Below are 18,218 nucleotides of genomic sequence, written 5' to 3'. Positions count from 1 at the left end.
GCTAACTGACATTGATGAATACGAAGACCCCCTTCTCTTCCCCAAGTAGGTCTATTTTGCTCCTCTGTCTTGAGCTTCCGTCTTGCTCCGCCACGATACTTCAAGTTTTTTGTACTTCATAGATGTACTCGTCGTTCCCATCGTCTGCTCTGCTGAGTTGGTGGCAAGGCCAATGTAGTTGACCCGATGACTATGCACTCGTCCCTGCAGTTTCTCGTCTCGATGGCAAATCCGGATACACGTCTTTCGGTAGATGCACACATGTTTGCCTCCGCCACTTGCGGTTGGCTCTCAAAGTTTTCCATCTTCTCCTGAAATGGAAGGAAAAGCAGGCGAGACTTCCCGTCTCATCATAACCAAGGCCGAGTTGCCAAGTCCAATCGAGTAGAACTCGCGCGTTCCACTCTATCAGAATCGCCAAGGAAAGTCTCGGCCATACTGAAACAGCACAAGACAAGACATTATACCTGTGCTATAGAGAATTGGTCCATCGTTTACCCACCGTCTAACACTGATTTGTGGGAGCAACGTCGTGTAAAAGAGAAGGATATCTGTTCCCTTCATACGTAATCATCAGTTCGCTGAACAATAATGCACACTAGCCGTCCCCGTGCACAAAAACCCGAAGAATGATATATATACTAAACTTCAACCCAATAATAAGATACGAAGAGCGATGATGAGATATGAGAGAGGGGTATCGACGCAATGCAGCCGCAAGCCACCGCCCGGTAGGCATCATGTGCTTTGAGGCGTACCCCAGTGGCGTTGAGCGCTACAACGTCCCAATATCAATCGTTCTTCATCCCTTTCGCAGTGGCTAGACCCTCAGCGTCCAAAGGGCCGTTCGATTCCTCTCCCGACGGGAAGGAAGAGCGATCAGCCGGCCAACCGTCACTCGTCACGGAAACCGCTCGCATAGCCCTCGGCGAGGATCCCAGCCGACTCAGAACACTTTTCGCGAGCACCCCGGTTGGACTCCCCAAATGGCGGGCGTTGTTGGTACGCCAAAGGGAACCCAAGGCCCCTCCCCTTTTTTTTTCGTGAGGATAACAGATCGCAGGAATCCAGCAACCTCGCGGAACGTCGCATCATCGGACCCCAGGGCTGGGCCACTGGGTTGATCTGCGAACGCCTCCCGACCGCACGGGCAAACCATCCGAGCAAGCGCGAACCTACCAGGGCTCCATCATCCCAGAGACGCGGACCTGGACGCCACGGCACGAAGATCTCGTTCATCCAACACCGCCCCCGAGGACACACGCGGGACTCCGGACAGGCATTCGTACCTTTGCGGCATGTGGGGATGCCTGCGCCTCTCCTCAGTCATACATCCCAATGGCGCCCGAGAGGCAGGACAAGACAAGTTCACAAACCGCACGACGCACTAATGCCGACATCAGGCAGATCGGGATGAGAGGGGGTGACGGCTGAAATTGCCCTTGAACTTCCACAAGCAGGATTTCGCTACAGAATCTCCCGAGCTTCGCATGCCGCCCTGCGTGCCGCATCAACGGCGTTGCGCTGAGGCATTTTGTTTGCTGGCTGGCTGGCCTCCCCGAGATTAAGCAGGTGAGCTTGTTCTAGAGAGGAAGCAGCTGATTTGGAATCGGCTCAGCTTGACATTGCGCCTCGGTTGCCAAGCCGGCCAGGCGTTCGTGTACAAATTTACTTCAAGCCCTGCCTCAAGCCATGCAGTTGGGGGCGGGGACGGCAAGCCACAATCATTGAGCGATTCTTACGAACCCAGCGTCGGAACGAATCTGCCTGCATATGCATATCCAAGACACATCCGTTCCAATCAAAGGGAATCCAGATATCTGGACGGTATTAGAATTTCGTCCAATGGTCGACGGGAGAAAGAAAGAAGAAGGAGAGAGGGAGAGAAAAAGAAGGAGAGAAAAAAAAAAGGCGGGGGAAAAGAAAGCATGTGAAAGATCAACAGCGGCTCAACTCGCCAAACAAGAACCAATTCATTCCCCACGTTCTAGCCCCCATTGCCAACCGTCTTTCCCCTGCCCCGCCATCTCCTCCCCCTTGTTTAATGTGTTATATTTTCATCGCGTTGCGGAGGAAGTGGGCGGAGAGAGAGACAGAGAGAGAGAGAGAAGGGGGGGCGCGACAGAGTCGAATATCACACATCCTTTGCGAACATACCACTTGCTTCACCTCCGCCACCCATTTCCTACCCGGTACAGCCAGAGTAAAACCATTACGGCGAGACGGTAGAGTAACGAAGCTTGACATACCGACGCTTGCTCGTCGTCTAAAGTGTACTGTTGGATTGGCAACGGCGGCAAGTCGCCCAGAATACATACATACACTTCCCATCTTTTTCTTTTCCGTTTTCCCATTTTCTCTCGCCACGTCCCAGATCGTGCGTCGCTCAAACAAGCGCGGTTGTCACGTCATAACGAAGATTTATCCTACTCTGCTTGAATCCATACCATGACGCCTTCAAAGTACATCGTACATCTAGCGTCCACCTGGACCCCAAAAGTCATGTGACAGTTTGTCCAGTACAAGGAGATTGCATGTCTTCGAGTTGTTTGTTGCACCAAGAAAAACCCGTGCAAGGCTGCGAAATCATCAGCATGTGACGCCAACACGCAAGCCACTGGCCGCAAGCTGTTGTCGCCTCTCCCTACAAACGAAAAACCTGCTCGCCACACTTCTACCAAACCCGCAACAAAGCAAGATGGTTAAGAGCTCGTGATGCAACTGGTCTAAATACAGGTCAGGTCCATCTTACACCCACAGACACAAGAGCAGTAGCATAGGTTCTTGATTATCCATCCACTTGATCTGGTCATCGGTCCACCCACGGCTGCTTGTTGTGCTTCGCCATCGCAAGACAGCCACCCAAAGGTGACGGACACAGCCAAAGATGCTCTAGAGCTGGTCCTGCATCTGCATCATGTCTGCTCAAACCCTGCCCTGCCCGGCTTCATCACCGCTCTATAGCCATGTTCGCAACCGATGCTTCTCTGTTCGCGAGGACAGCAGCGAAGCAGAACCTCGTCATTCGAGGTTAGCCCCCCTCCCACCCCACCACTAGCTGCTGGTCTGTGAGACTGTGATGGAGCTCCTGCTCCATGGTCTGTGTTGATAGACATACGCTGGGGGGTTTGGTTAGTATATAGCTCGAGAGGCGGGGGCGTGGTCTCATCATCCGTCTGCAGACGGACAGGGTCCTGCCAGTCGACTTGTAGTTAGCAGGCCGTTCTTCCTCCCCTCCCTCCCCCAGTCAATTCTTCAGCGCTCGTCAGTTCCACTCTTCGGCCAGGCCTCGGCCGGTCCTTGTCTTTAGTGGAGAGTTCTTGGGGGGGGTGTTTGTTTCGATGACAATGAGCGAAGGGAATTTGAGCGGCGCACGCCGCAGCCGCGATAAAAATCGGCACCACCGCAGAGGTGGCTCGCTCGGATCACAACGGGGCCATGGGATCGAGCGCCAACAACTACTCTTGTCTATCGAGGTACAACAGCCCGTTGCTTCGCGAGTTGAGCCTCAATCGTTACAGGCCACGACGATGGTCTGATAACTTTCTGGCCCCCATTTGCCAGTAAAGGAGTTTGAGATATTTCCATCGACTGTGGGTATTGCTGGGAAATGGGTGTGAACATTCGGCATGGGTCTCCGAACGGTGACCTTTTCTCCAATGAGGTTCGCGCGCATCCGTCAATACGTTGATGATGGCCGTTGACCCTCCTGCCGAGATGATATACGTGGGGGCCGAAGCGAACACTCCAAACCCACCCGAGTGACGACGGAAGGAATCTGGTTGATGACGCGCTCAAGGAAACTATCCTTGAAGGCTGGCGGGCGCTTGCGAGCTGTTTCCAGTTCTGATAAGCGTATTGAGTTTTGCTGACCATCTTAGCAACTCCTGGCCCGAACTATGCAGCTTCTGGTCAACCACTGGCGAGGCATTGGACTGTCTCAACGCGCAGGAGCTGCGCGCTCCATGGCCGAGGGTGGAACAATCTTGGCGCCAACGAGACGAAGGCAGCGTCAATATTGGATGGTAATACCCGGGCATATCCTGAATCAGAACCTAAGGGGTACATCGCGAGTACTAGGCTTGTACCTCCAACAGGGGTAGGCCTTTGGTGGTGGCAGGGGTCCTGAGGATCCTCCGTCAACGGACGGAGACTCCATGTCTTGTTTAGTATAGCGAGCGGATAACCGGTGATAGCGACCACCAGAGACCGACCCGTCCAGTCATCGTGCAGCTAGCGTGACAAAACGATCGAACTGGCCGAGTCAATGGGCCAAGAATGCGATGCCAGCCGGGTCTTGCGAGGAGCTTGCAGTCCGCAGAATCATTGAAGTGCTCGGTCTGCGTTGCAATTGCAATGCAAGCAGGATAGTTCGATTTGTCGTCGTCGATGCCGCTGAAGGGCGATTGAAACGATCAGACCATAAACTCATTCGCATAGCCGTTGTCCAGTTGGTAGAAACACCTTTGCGGCGACATGAAATTCTTCAACGGCTTGTGAACGCCGAAGACGCCTGTGTGGATCGAAGGATTGCTGGCGGGCCACCCAGTCAAGGGCTGGGCTATCTTTGCCATTGTTGGTTCCGAGCCTTTCGAAGCTGCATGATAATGTCAGTCGGGGTTGCAGTGAACCAAGCGAAGCGAATGGACTTTCCCCTCTTGGACCGGGATATTTTCGAGATGCAACTCCGTCAATGCCTCTCATTCCTTGGTTGTCGTGGGTGTTCTTCCCCATAAATACGATTCTGTTGTTGGCAGGCACACGGGCCTTTGAAGACCCCTGGTCGTTGAAGAAGAACTGGCCTGTTCGATGTCGCCATGGGATGATATTATCCCTGCGGGGTTGGCTAGGCATAGAGGGACCTCCCAGACAGGCACCCCCCCCCCCCGAATCGACGCGAGAGCGGGCTAGCGGGAAGATCGTGAGCCTGTCCATCCGGGCTTGCGACGGTCAGAGTTTGCGGAGATCAGCTTGTGGACAGGCAGGTGTAACGGCACTACAGGCGCGAGACGCGGCCTGGAACGCGCGAGGTGCTTCCCCGGCGGATCTCGGGTTGCGAGCATGAACGATTGCGATGCATGACGATGTCAACCATTTGCAGTGCAGCCGCAGATCAGTGTTGCAAGATGGACCCTAGCGCAAGGAAACCGACCATCCGTCGTCCACACACGATGTAGCCAGACTTGATGCCTTGTTCAATGTTGCGAGAGAGACATCGAGGGTGTATGTACCGAGAGCGAGGGAGATGACGGCTTCTCAGGAACGATGGTCCATTGAGCAGAAGCGCATTCCCCGTTCAATGTAAGAGTATCCGGCTCTGTCCGTGTATTCGTACGCGTCGTCGGTGAAACGGGACCGGCGGGCTGCGCGAAGACGACGTTGGTCCACCCGACTAAGTCGACCCCACCAAGCCCTCGGTCATGATCAGCCTCCATGCTCTTTTTACACTGGTGTACTAGGCGTGCGGAGGATCATGGAGAGTCAGGGCTAGGGTTTCGAGATGGAGGTGGAGTTCAAGCCGAAGCTGGTGCTGGGCACGGAGCTCATGACCGGAGGTTCATGTGGCTGCCCATGCCAGATCAAGTGTATACCTACTAGTGCTCCTCAAGATGTGCGGCCTTGCAAGGAACATAACCGCCTCGGCGACGTATGGGCGGGCAGCCATTGGGAGGTAATGTTATAGAGACGAGGAGAGCCAAGGTGCGGGCATACCGAGTCGAAGGTATTTATTTAGGCTTCTTTTGGCGACCAACCATCCAGCAGATCCACTAGGTTGCAACCTCGTGAATACAGAGCCGCCGCATCTCTTGCTGGCTGACAGAAGGAGACAAACCCCTTCGTGCAGGAGCTTTGAGCAATCTTTCGGGGGTGTTCTCGGCAAAACGTCAAAGACGGAGATGAGTAGTAGAGACGCTCAGCATCCGAAACAGGCAGTAAGGATGGTGGGTGGTATCGTGGCGTAAGGCACAAAACACTCGTGATAAGAAGATCGCATGTATGGAGGGCGGTACTCCGTACTCGACAAGTAGAAGTCGTGAAGGGATTGGTACGTTGTGTAGAAAAGAGTACCAAAAAAAAAAAAAAAAAAAAAAAAAACCAAGGGCATGAACGGAGGTGAAGAAGAATGGGACTGGCATCGTTGGTCGGCCACCCCACCCACCCCTCTGCGTGCATGATGATGTTGGATCGAGAAGTAGTACATCGTAGGCGGTGGTGCAGCCAGACGCAGGTCCGACAGGAAAAGGATAAGCGCGGTGGCTAGCAAGGGTGGGTTGCATCGAGGCCACCACGCCGTCTTGGCCTGTGTCGCTCACCCAACAGGGAATCTACAAGAGAAAAGTGACAAGTGCTTGTCCAATGGTCAAACACAGAAGTCAATCTGCTGCAGCAGAGAGACATGGACATCAACAGAGGATAAGGGTGTTCAGCATGACATGATGTGATGGTGGCCGTCATGTAGTAGCTAGTAGTGCGTGCGTACATGTTCAACAATTTGAAGAGGGGGTTGGGAGATTGCGCGTTTCGACATCCATGAACGATTCTATTTTATTTTTATTTTTTCTTCGCTTTAGACTTTGCATGTGCTGAAAATGCTGCTCGCGCATCCCCGCTCCCGACTCCGTTTCCGCCCCCTCGTGTCATGTCTGTGCGGTGGACTACGGACGGGATGTCGACATGATGCGAGTCTGTGTGGTGTTGTTTCCGCTCGGCCTCGAGATGAGATGGCACGATGGGCAAGGACGGACGACGAGACGAGCCAAGTACCTGCACCACACCATACAGGCATGGAGGAAAGAGAAGGGGGGAAAAAGAGGGAGCAAGAAAAGGTACATGGCCAGGTCATGGAGATACAGCGGCCGCCTGTGCGTCGAGAGCAACACAAGTACCTCAAGTGTCCCTACCTCCCACCCCCGTTCCTGCCCCGCCATGCTCTGCATTCCATGCTTTCCCCCACTTGGAGGAGGAAGAAAAAATAAGTACGGAAACCTTTCTCAAATGGCAAGCAAGTATGTACACCTTGGCGCACGGGCAACTTCCTTCCTCGAGGTACCTGCCTGCCTGCCTGCCTGCTCTTGCTGTTTTTTTCCCTGTGCTGTCTTGTCGCTTCCCGTCTTGCCTTCCCCTCATCAAAAGTGTCAAGGAAGGCGCATTTCTTCAGACCAAATAAGTCGCGTAATTGCCTGTCGAGATGAACCCACCGAGTGTGCGTCACTTCCTGAAAAGGCAGGCAAGGCAGGCAAGGCAGGCAAGGCAGGCAAGGCAGGCAAGGCAGGCAAGGCAGGCAAGGCAGGCAACAGGTAGGTATCTACCCTTTAACTAGAGGTAGGTCGGCATGTAGCCGGTAGACAGACTTAGGTAGGTGGGTAGGTAGGTAGGTAGAAATTAGTTGGCGCCGTTGAGAGAGCGGATGTCAGACGGCTTGCTTTGGGCCACAATTGTACACACTTTGTACAGTCCGAGACTCCCCTGACTCCATCCAGATCGTCACGGGCATCTGCATTGCACCCGCCACCTACCTGCCTCCTAGTGGTAGATGTCACATTGTACACCACCTCAACTCGACGTTGAGGAAAACCGAAGCTCATGCCACAGTCACTATTGACATGACATGTCAGCGGCCGTGCGCGCGGGGTGTGTGTGGCCCCATTGTTCCATTGGACCTCCAGCAGCCTGCCGCCGCCGTGCCATGCTATCCGTGCCATGCTATCCGTGCCTTGCCAGTCACTGGGCTGGCGCAGTTTATCGTCGTCGCACGTCCATTTCCCCAGAACCGCTCAGGCAGGCCAGACAGACAGACAGACAGACAGACACGACCACCGCCACTAGACGCCAAAGAGGCTTATGAATCGTCTTATCCTCATCGCCGTGGTATTTACCGCCAGACTAGACTTTTCCTCGCGCTGCTGGCGCTTGTCACAAGGCCCGTTCGCCCGATCTATCTTCTCCCTCCCTGCCCGTCACCTCAACTTGGGGCATCTCTCTCCGTCCCTCCGTTCCTCCGTCCCTTCTGGCATACTCAATGCGTCTTGACTCGTGCCGTCGCATTGGTTCGCTCGCCATCACCTCCTGCTGCAGAGAGTGAGTGGCACCCTCACTGAGAGAAAAAAGGTACCGGCGGGTCAACAAGACTCCTCTCTCTCTCTCTCTCTCTCTCTCTCTCTCTCTCTCTCTCTCTCTCTCTCTCTCTCTCTCTCTCTCTCTCTCTCTCTCTCGCTCCATTCCTGGAACCTTTGGCAAATATTTCCCTCGTCGCAGCATGCCAAGTCATTTGTCAATCCTCATTACACCTCTTTTCGTTGGCTCGTGGCCTCTCGTCGTTAATTTTCTATTTCTTTTTCGCTTCGGACGTTGGATGGCCAGAAAACCTGCGTTCCCATGCGATCAGCACCTTTCTCGCAACTGCCACTTCCACTGCGACTCACATAATCACAATACCGCGATACTTCTGCGCCCAGCATTCAGCAGCCCACCAACTCGGTCCACTAGTGTTCCAACATCTGCAACAACCGGTGATGGCTCATCATGTCAGCTTCCGTCATGTTCGGCATTCCAACGCAGTCAGACACTTGGAGGCGCCTTGGTGAGTGCTTTTCATACAGTCTCCACATTGTCCTTGCTCCTTCTACCAGTGTTAGGCAGGCTTGACCTCTCGAAGCATGCATAAGATGTCGTGCATCTCTGCACGTTACGGACCCCATCCCTACGTGTGGGTGTCTAGCATACTCGAGTACAGTACAGTATAATTGTACTACCTTGTGCCCCATATAAGAGTCTAGAACAAAGATCTGTCGTAACCTCGTCCAGTGCGAAACGCCATGAGATCCGAATACAGGCTCAACTATGTCATCAGGGACGCTCTTTCTGTCAATTTGCAGCATCGACAAGGCCAGGGATTCGAGAGGAAGGGAGGGGGAGGGGGAGGGGCAGCCTGATAGGCCTTGAATCGAGCATGGGGTGGGCACACGATGGTGGGCTGTCAGATAACGTAAACAAGGCCACAGGACATGATCCCCCAATCCATCGAGGAGGCTGCCAATCCTACCTGTCGTCGCCCTTGTAGCTCAAGTCCGTACGCCCTGATTGGGTTCTGAGAGATGGCCTTCGTGTCTCACTCATCCACCACCCATCACATCTCGACTTCAAGCTCGAGGCAACCACTGGCACGAATACGCATCGGAGTTCCTTCGACATCGCCCATCTCCGATTTGAAAATTATGCCCTTGTGGGGGTTTGCGAATGCCCAACCCATCTCCTACCTACCTTGTTACCCCCCCCCCGTTGAGTGTGGGGACCTCGGATATCTTTAGTTCGTCTTACTAGCCGTCCTGATTGAGACAAGTCTCGAACCGTTCGATGAACTAGTAGGGATTGAGGAGGGTGGGTGTGAAGCCTTTCTCTCCGGAGACAACGACCGCCGCCGCCGCGGCCACCAGCACCACTACCACTACGGAAAATTTACGCACATACACATCCTCTCACGAGACCGATCGGCCCATACTCTCATGGGCTCGTGAGACAAGAGGGGGGCGTGTGCAACAAAGTAGTAGAGCACTACGGTAGCACATAGACATTGTCTAAAGCTCTGGATGGAGCAAGAAACCACCACCACCACAGCGAAGAGATGCAGGAGCGGCTGTTTTCATCTCCCCCGCCCACGGGTGGTTGTTTAAGATTTGCAATACGGCGTGCTCGTCCCCTCCTCTCTGGAGAAAACCCACCTAGCCCAGTGTGAGAGGACGTCATGTAAGACACAACACCACGAGGCGCATGAACATGACACAGCCACTCCCTCCCCCCCCTCTCTCTCTCGCTCTTTCTTCCTCTCTCTCATCGCCCCCAATGTAAAGCGCGCCTCCTCAAGAAAGATCCATCCCAGTCCGCCGGAGAATTAATGACAGCAAGACTCCTTCGCATCCCTTGGCTCTGTCGTGTAACCGGCTCACCAGCCCTCGGGAGCAGGAAGCACACGCGGAGAGGCCATGTCAGATATCGCGGGTTCCCCGGAAACCGTTCATTGGAGAGGGGAGGGGGCCCAACGTCGATGGGATACGAGAACGCAGGCCCGTCACCTGCTGTGTAACGGACAGGGCCACGCGACCATCCATGTGTTCTGCTTGTTTGTTTGCCCGCTGCTTCTTTCTTCTTTCCCATCAGAACCCTCCTCCCCCCCCTGGGGCGATCGAAATAGTCGATCCCCCGATTTGTTTAAACGCAGAGCCGGTTTATTCCCATTGGCTCGCTAGGTACCTAGTTGGTTTCTTACTTCGTGAAGATACCCTTCCTGCAGCTCTGAGTCACGGTCTGTGATCAAAATTCCGTCTAAACGAAAGTCTCAGACATGGAATCTTCGCCATCACTAGCCACATCGAAATCTGGTTTTGTGAACTGTCAAACCAGTATCACAAATCATGTCAATGTTTTTTTCCTCTCGTGGGAAATATGCTTTCTTTTCGTCATTCTATGGAAAGCCCGTTTTCCTTGTCTGAGTGGAAAGAACACGAAATAGTGGTATAGAGATGAACTGTCTAATGCCGCGGCCCCCCTCCCTTGCCTCTTCCTTCTACCAATGCCTCGCAATGGCTCAGAAATGGAATGCCGCCGCTCTCTGGGGTTATCATGTTGGGAAAAAAAAAAAACCAAGCTTGCCTGCCTGCCACGCGATGCCCTTCCCGGTTTGTTCTTTTCTTTTCCCCCGGGAACCAAACGATCCTACCATCTCCATTTTTGGGGGGGGTTTTGGATAGAAAAAAAGAGGAAAAAGAAAATTAGGCGGAATCCAGAGGAAATGTATCCCTGAAAGCAGATGACCAACCCACTCGTTCCTCCTAGCCCATGATGTCGATTTGATGCCATTGATAATTATACTCTGACACACGCATGCACATGCTCTGTCGCGCTGTGATTCCGGCCCCCCATATGCGATCGCATGTATCCTTCGTGAAGAGGATGAAAGAACAGCAAAACTTTTTCTCGCCTCAAAATCCACTTTGGTTGATTTGTTTTTCGGGGGAAAGTAAAGCCGAAATGTGAAGATGATGGTCGTAGCCGAAAATGTTGGCTAACGACTGAACAAAATCCCTCCGTCTCCCTTCAAAGAGGAAAGCAAGGCTACCACCCGGCCAGAGTTCTGTTTCACCTCTGGCAATGATTCCCTTCGTTGCAGTATCATAATTCGTAAGTTCCGGCCACTCTGGATCTTAGTCCGAGGGATGCTCAAGGAGCGAGAAGGTGACGTGCGGAACCCTGATGTCCTTGGCGGGGAATGTGTTCATCCGAACAGTCTGTCTGCACGACTCAGTGGCAGGGCGGTGCCAGTCGACAACCTTCTCGGTCATCTGGCGTTCGTGGCGGTAGCGGACGAGGTCCTGGCCACCGGGAGGTGTGGTCAGACTCATGGCTCGCTTAGGACGAGGCGTGAGACGGATGTCGTCGTTGGTGTCGCCGTCAGCTCTGCTGCCCCAGGAAGTCTGCCAAAGTATTAGCTTGATTCCAGGCAAAACAATAATAATTGAGCCAAAACCAGTTACTCACCATCTTCAGGGTGGACAAGGCGTAGAGCTTGATGATGCCATGGGCATATCCGAAAAGGATGGACACGGGAAGGAAGATGATGTCGCTTGGGTTGCGACGGAAGAGACCCATGAGCTTGACGACCTTGGTGAAGCCGAAGACGAAAATGATCTGGGCCCACAGCGCCTGTTGGCGGCTCTCCAGGTCCCACTCAGCAGTGCCCTTCCAAAGAGCCAGGATGATGAGGGGGTCGAAGAGGAAGGCCAAGGAGGTGAAGGTCGCAATGTGGAGAGCGTAAGTGCACCAGGGTTGCTGACTGTTTGTCATGGGTTAGTATTTTGCCTGCTGCTAATCAAGCGCCAAGAAGAGGCAGAGGATAAGAGGGAAGGGCATATACTCACGTAAGAACGTATCTCTCGCGGACGAGACTGGTCCAGTTGCTGCGCCAGTTGCTGCGAGCCCATCGAGAGCACTGATAAAGGAACTTGGTGCTGTTCTCGAGGGTGGTCTCGAGCTCGCACTCTTTCTCATACTGAATCCAGGTCTTCCACTGATGGCTGACAAGCCAGCGGGTGACGAAGTTGTCATCGTCGGCATTGAGAATGTACTTGCCCCACTTCTCAGTCTTAAAGCCCTCAAGGAAGTCGTGGCTGGAGAGGATCTCGGAGCGGTAGGCGCCGGTTCTGCCAGACATGCAGGAAGTACCACCGTCGATGTTGTGGGTAGCAGAGATCTCGAAGTTACGTCTCTCGATGTAAGCAGCGCCGAGCCAGTTGAAGATACGAGTGGATAGCGGGCCATCCCAGACGCGCTTAACTCTCTGGCAAGTGCCGACGCCGCCAATCTTGGGGTCCTCAAAGGGAGCAAGGATCCATGGCATCAGGGTGGAAGGCCAAGTGACATCGTCGTCGGCCATGATGGTGATCTTTGTGGTAACCTTGGGCAAGGCCTCGCATACCTGAAGGCGCTTGTTGGCGATCGGGGTAGAGTAGACTTGAACGTTGGCATGAGGGAGGCTTCTAGCGAGCTTCTCCAGGGCAGCATGCTTCTCAGTGGTGGTGACGAGCATTAGGACCTGGGGGTTGCAGGAGATGATGCTGAGAAGAGAAGAACGAAGCTCCTCAAAGACGTTGTGGATCGTGGGAATGATGACAGTAACGTCGTCAGCAGTGAAGGTCGGCTTGACTGGGATTGGCTTGGACTTGTAGACCCAGTGGCTGACACAGTTGACGAGCAGACGGGTGTATCGATGAAGCCTGGGCAAGGGCGTTAGACATTGGCGGCATGAACAACCACGAGAAGAGAGGCAATTCTCTCTTTCTTTATATGTGAAATAGCAGTGCAAAAGGAAACTCTTCAATGGTGGTTGTGACTTACCAAAGGACAATGAAGAGGTACATCCAGGTGCTGGGAGACCAGCCAAAGCCGAAATGAGGCCAAAAGAGATCCATGACCGCCGCCATAATGATGCACTTCTGCGAGTTTTGCCTCGATGTGGGTGTGTATGTATGAGACGTTCCGAGGAGTGGCAGGATTGTGATGTGTTGGAGATTGAGGGGGAAAACCCAACGAGGCCACGAGCAAGAATTCGCGGGGTGAAGTTGGCAGTGGTGGTTGAAGAGGGTTTAGAGACGAGGTTGGATTCGATCAAGGTGGCAAATGGATTGATTCCTGGTCTTTAGCGTGCCTTCCTTTCTTGTGCGCAGAGGTCGACCCGGTGAATCTGGGAGGAGCTCGGTGACTTCCTGCCGTTCTTGATATCTGGTGTTGATTCCAGATGAAATGGCCCCACTTTGGCTCGATTGCGGAAATGCGGCAGCCCAGAAGGGGGAAAAAGAAAACCCTCCACTAGGTCTCAAGGCGGTACCGAAAAGGTGAATTAGAAGTATGAGTTCCGGACGGCGTCTCCAAATAACTGCTCTGCTACCCCCAAGGTATTACGCTCGTAGGGCAAGAGTATTACAGGATGGCTGTCGAGACTCTCGAGGACGTGGGCTCGATGAGAAAGATGTGTGTGTGTGGGGGGTGGGGGGTGGGGTGTATGTGTCGTCGTGCTGCTTCCAAAGCCTCTCTTTCTTTTCCCCGCTCTATCCTCAAGTCTCTTCTTCCTATCTAGAAGGACCTTAACGATCGAGGTAGTGGACAAGACTGCCAGAGCGCCTTGTCTGCGTCCGTCGTTGTGTGTGTGGTATCAAAGAGTGACACGGGCAAGAGGGAAGACCAACACCCAGGCCGCGTGTATGGGATGTTGGAAGGGGGGAGGATGGCCGAGGAGGAGGGGTCAAACAAGGTATTATACAGAGAGGAAAGACGACAATGGAAACTCAAGCCATTGCGCGGACCAATTGGTCTTTTAAAAAAACAACTGTGACCCAAGAGAAAAAGTGATGATGAAGTCGTTCGAGGTGAGACGATTAGTCCCGGGGCGAGGGACAAGGATATATACGCAGATGTGGTGGAGGGTTGGCAGGCATGCATGGGTTGTTTAGGTAGTTTAGAGATGTGTCCATGCATGGAGACGGTAATGGTGGCTCCATCCAAACAAGGCAAGGAAGGGGGAAAAAAGTACTTGATGGGTATGGGATGTGTCTGTTGTAAATGTATCCGTAATGGGTGTACACTACGAAGGTCTTGATCTAAGATTGTGGTGCAAGAAAGCAAGCCGACGGGTCATGAAGGTACCTCGTCTAGACTGGCACCTGCTTGCTTGCTCTGTGCGCTTTCTTAGCTACCTACACCACACTCTCGCAGATACACATACATGCATCACGTTCATCTGTAAGGGTATTGGGGCAGACGAGAGGGGAGGGGGGAGGGGCGGATGGTAGGGGTGGTCGGCGGTTGTATCGGGGGTCGGAGAGGGGAAGATGGAGGGGGGAGGGGGGGGGGGGGTGTGTGGGTGTGTGCTAGGTAGTTGCAGAAAAAAACAAGAGTACATGAGGCAAAGAGGCGTTAGTTAAATCGACCTCTTCTACAGATACCCCAGCCTGTGCTCCGAGAGCAGTACAAGGGCGGTACTTGTGCGTACTTGAAGGGGAAGAATCCACCGGCTTGCTACAAGTACCTTTCTCTCGCAGTCCTTCTCGCCCACTCTTTGCTGCGTTGCCCACCCTGCCCGCCTCTGCTTGCCTGTTGCCTGTGGCTCCCAGGCTGCGTCTGCCGCCGCCGTTGCGTCTGCGTCTGCTGCCTCTTGTCTCTAAAGACGGGCTGGATTGACGACCGGCTAGACATGGGCTGAGGTGGGTGTGGATGGGATCCAGAGGCTGGCGTTTTTGTGGCTCCGTGTTGGGACGACGCTTCTTTAGCAAGCAGCCAGATAGAGATAGTCTGCTATGGATAGACAGATCAATCAGCGTCTCCCGTAGACGCATCTCATCGACCTGGCATCAGCACTTGCGACGACTAGCGCCGCGATATGTCCTCGCATCACATCTTGCCGCATCGTCTCCCATTTGTCCTATATGTTCGCGGTCGTCGGCACGCCCTCAACGGAGGCAATAGAAAATAAACAGGCTAGAGGGCTCCTCTACCTTGATTTCTCCTTCACGCCACCAACTTTCTTGGTTCGGGCCTGGAGTCAACCATGGAACACTGGCCGGACCTCGGACCATGGACCACGATAGTCAAGGTCCCTCGAACCTCGACCCTTGAACCGAAACGACACGACAGCACATAAGCAGTCAGTCGGAGGCGGCTGGAGATACGGATACCGGTCCCTGCTCTCTGCCCCTTCTTTCTCTTCTTGGCCCCATTGCGCTATGGACGGCGAATGGAGAAAGGCGAATCACAAGGCGGAGTCGGCCTGGTGGGGAGGGGAAAGAAGCGACCGCAGCCTGCGGAGGCTGGATTTCTGAGGGCGCGGCTCGGAGCACAGCGCAGAGAAAGGGGGGAGGAGAAGAAGCACAACCCTGAGAGGCGACGAAAAGCGACGAGAGAGGCTAGCACCTTTTCCCCGTCCTTTTCGTTGGATGGGTAATACTTGCAAGAGCCTAGTGTAGCGCGCGAATAACGCCATACCCTGCGTGCACCAGGGAGGGTCTTTTTGCCTTGGTTGGTCAACCTTCTCCATTCTCCATGGTTAAGCGGCTAGTTGATGTGGAAAACGGCAGCACGGTGAGATTTGAAGGTCCACTGCTTGGGGTGGGCAGATTCCATCATTCGTTTGAGTACGACCGGGTATCTGCACATCCAGAGACAAAAGGTGGGGAGAATCGGAGGCAGGTCCTTGAGGAGCTGCTAAGCGACAAGGACCAGGAGCAGAGCCTTTCCGTCAATGGTCTTGCCTTGGAGAGTCGCAGCCGAGAGAGGGCGACAAGGGCTAGCTTGGCGGGAACAGTCCAGGCGAGGTCGATTGGACGGCCCGGCGAATTCGAGATTGTCTCCAAGGCAGCGAAAGCATGAGAGACGAAACCAAACAGGAGGCAAGAAGATGGGGGTTGACAGCAGCAGGTCTAATCAGCAACAGCAATGACAAGGGAGGGAGTGGTACCTTGGCCGCAGGCTCTCGCAAACCCAGGAGGGGTAGAGTCCTGTTAAATTGGAGAAGAGCTGCCTCTAGCCGCTAGGTACGGAGGACGAAAAAAGAACGAAGAAAAAGAGTCGGCGCAGTCGACGCCCACTAACGGACGAGAGATCCTGCCTGGCATGGCCTGGGCCGTTGTCAACTAAGTCCCCGGTTTTCCCATCTAACAAACGGACGGCCGGCGTGGAGTCGAATCGAGCGGATGAACAAGCATTCATGCTGCTTATTATGGGGACTCGTCCTTTGCCTGACCCATTATCAAGCAGAGACCAGACCAGACTTGGACAAGCATACGCAGCCAGGCTAGAAGAGGGTCAGCTCTGGCTGCGGATGCTACGGTTTTTGTTGCTCTGGTTCTGCCGTTTGCTGAGGGGTTTCGTGAATAATACGGAGCACAACTTATCTTTCGGACCTGCAGGTCCCTCGACGGATCCTTCGAGCATATCGCTCACTCGTCTCTGTCTGCCTCTTTCCTAGTCCCTCTCCGGCCTGCCTTCCCATCTTCTTCACTCGTCCATTGGTGGTCAACAGCACGACAAGGAGGGTGTGTATGTGTGCGTGAACGCAGCACGCCTGAACGATGGGTGACGCCAGGCTGCTTGGCTACTGCTGCTCGGAGCACCATTGTATGCCCGGGCGATTCTGATATCTGATGAGCCGTATGGACAGAGGAGTGACAGACGCAGTGGTGTCGCCTCTGCACTTGCATTATTCAGTCTGACCTGCCATATTGCGACGACTGGCCCGACAGGGTTGACGGTCCGTACTGCTTCTGATCCTTACCCAACTTGGCCGGTGCGGATTCCATTTTCGTGATGATTACGGCCCCGCCGTTAGTCCTCACAAGGAGGCGCGAATATTTCCCATGGCCTGTACGGAGTAGATCGCCTTCGTTGGGGTTGAATGAATTGTCCAGTGCGAACAAGCGAAGGACCACTCAGGCCCCATGCTGCCGTTGTCTTTTGCAGCAGGACGCCGCTGAGTTGCGGAGCGAGCGCTAGGGGGTGGGGATTACGTAGATGGTCCCCATCAATCATCAAGCCCGCCGTCCGCGTCCCGTCTTTACTCCAGGTGTCCGAGGTCGCTTCTCGCCAAATACCGAGCCGGGTGGGATGCACAGACTCTTGGGGGCACACCCATCCATGACTCCTCCCGTGCCGGCCGAGAGCGAGCACGCAGCACATCCGGGAATCCAATGCGTGAAGCATGGGAGTTATGTAGCATACGAAGGCTGTTTTACGAGCAGAATGAACAAAGAGACGCCAGGATGCAACCAGTATGTGTTGCTGCGTCTGGCTTGTGTTGGCCGTTATCTCGGGGTCCTTCCCCTATTTCCGCACCTCCCGCCAAGTGACCACATCCAGCTGGGCCGTTCTGCAGGCTGCAAGCCATGAAGCCATCAACCTGAGAAGGAAAAGAGGTTTATTCAAGTGTGTGGGTGTGTGTGTGTGCGAACTGTCTACACTTGCGTAAGATGGCGATCAATCCATCCCAAACAGTCCTGGGCCTGACATCAGAAAGCACTTGCGTGGTGTTTCTAGGGGCCGGCCAGGACGATGCAGGATGTGGATGGATGGATTTGGTGTAGTGTGGAACGACGGGACGGGGACGCTGTAGGCCTGTCATGATCTCGATTGAACACGAGCCGAAGAAGACAGGACGGCGCCTTGCCGTATCTGGACGGGAAGACGTCGTACCTTTTTCCTAGAGAAGATGGGTATTCGTAACGGAATATTGTACGGGACTGATGGGGGGATCGGATCGGAACCGCGGGCTACCACATTCGGGTGCGCGAAGCGGTTCTGTAGGTGGTGCATCTCGCAGTGTAGGGTACGTGGTATGATCAGATGCCGGACGATTTTGGTGTCCGGGTTTAGAAAAGGCAATCCGAGTGGCACATGAATCGATGGAAATGTCAACACCTTGGCCAGGTCGATCTCAAGCCGTGGTTGGGGGGGGGTAGATACGGAGCGACGGAGAGTCATTCCATCAGGACGGATGGTTAGGGTTGATCTAGTATCGACATTAGCATGCCCCTTCGGAACCACGGGTGAGGGTATTTTTATTTCATGACTTTTGAGAAAAAAGGTGCTATCCCTGTGACTGGTGCACCACTTCATGACAATAGAACACCCAGTTGATGTGGCTGCCTCATTGGAGCGACACCTGCCGGATCATGTCTCGA

At 54.0% G+C, this 18,218-nt stretch overlaps 4 protein-coding genes across 4 annotated transcripts; 1 reads left to right on the top strand and 3 right to left on the bottom strand.

Moving 5' to 3' along the window:
* Positions 1-6,533: 6,533 nt before the first annotated feature.
* Positions 6,534-6,798, bottom strand: LY79DRAFT_548950 (uncharacterized protein). The gene has a single exon (XM_060557433.1). The coding sequence runs from the start codon at positions 6,785-6,787 to the stop codon at positions 6,569-6,571; it is 219 nt and encodes a 72-aa protein (XP_060415694.1). The 5' UTR covers positions 6,788-6,798; the 3' UTR covers positions 6,534-6,568.
* Positions 6,799-8,144: 1,346 nt separating this feature from the next.
* Positions 8,145-8,912, top strand: LY79DRAFT_131580 (uncharacterized protein). Its single transcript, XM_060550864.1, has one exon. It carries the CDS (start codon positions 8,258-8,260, stop codon positions 8,663-8,665), a length of 408 nt encoding a protein of 135 aa, XP_060415693.1. The 5' UTR covers positions 8,145-8,257; the 3' UTR covers positions 8,666-8,912.
* Positions 8,913-11,198: 2,286 nt separating this feature from the next.
* Positions 11,199-12,974, bottom strand: LY79DRAFT_512207 (family 2 glycosyltransferase; the record flags this gene model as incomplete). Its single annotated transcript, XM_060554346.1, has 4 exons — positions 11,199-11,468; positions 11,533-11,827; positions 11,913-12,767; positions 12,889-12,974. The coding sequence occupies 4 exons, from the start codon at positions 12,972-12,974 to the stop codon at positions 11,199-11,201; spliced, it is 1,506 nt and encodes a 501-aa protein (XP_060415692.1).
* A 4,374-nt stretch (positions 12,975-17,348) lies between these two features.
* LY79DRAFT_131509 (uncharacterized protein) lies at positions 17,349-18,199 on the bottom strand. The gene is made up of 3 exons (XM_060550862.1): positions 18,108-18,199; positions 17,731-18,046; positions 17,349-17,644 (listed from the first exon to the last, which is right to left on the bottom strand). Exons 2-3 carry the CDS (start codon positions 18,016-18,018, stop codon positions 17,456-17,458), a joined length of 477 nt encoding a protein of 158 aa, XP_060415691.1. The 5' UTR covers positions 18,019-18,046; positions 18,108-18,199; the 3' UTR covers positions 17,349-17,455.
* Between the last annotated feature and the right edge of the window lie 19 nt (positions 18,200-18,218).

The sequence above is a fragment of the Colletotrichum navitas genome, assembly GCF_030913465.1.
Source record: "Colletotrichum navitas strain CBS 125086 chromosome Unknown LY79scaffold_19, whole genome shotgun sequence".
In the NCBI taxonomy this organism is placed as follows: domain Eukaryota; kingdom Fungi; phylum Ascomycota; class Sordariomycetes; order Glomerellales; family Glomerellaceae; genus Colletotrichum; species Colletotrichum navitas.
The sequence above is the reverse complement of the archived record's forward strand: the minus strand, read 5'-3'. Positions and strand labels throughout refer to the sequence as shown.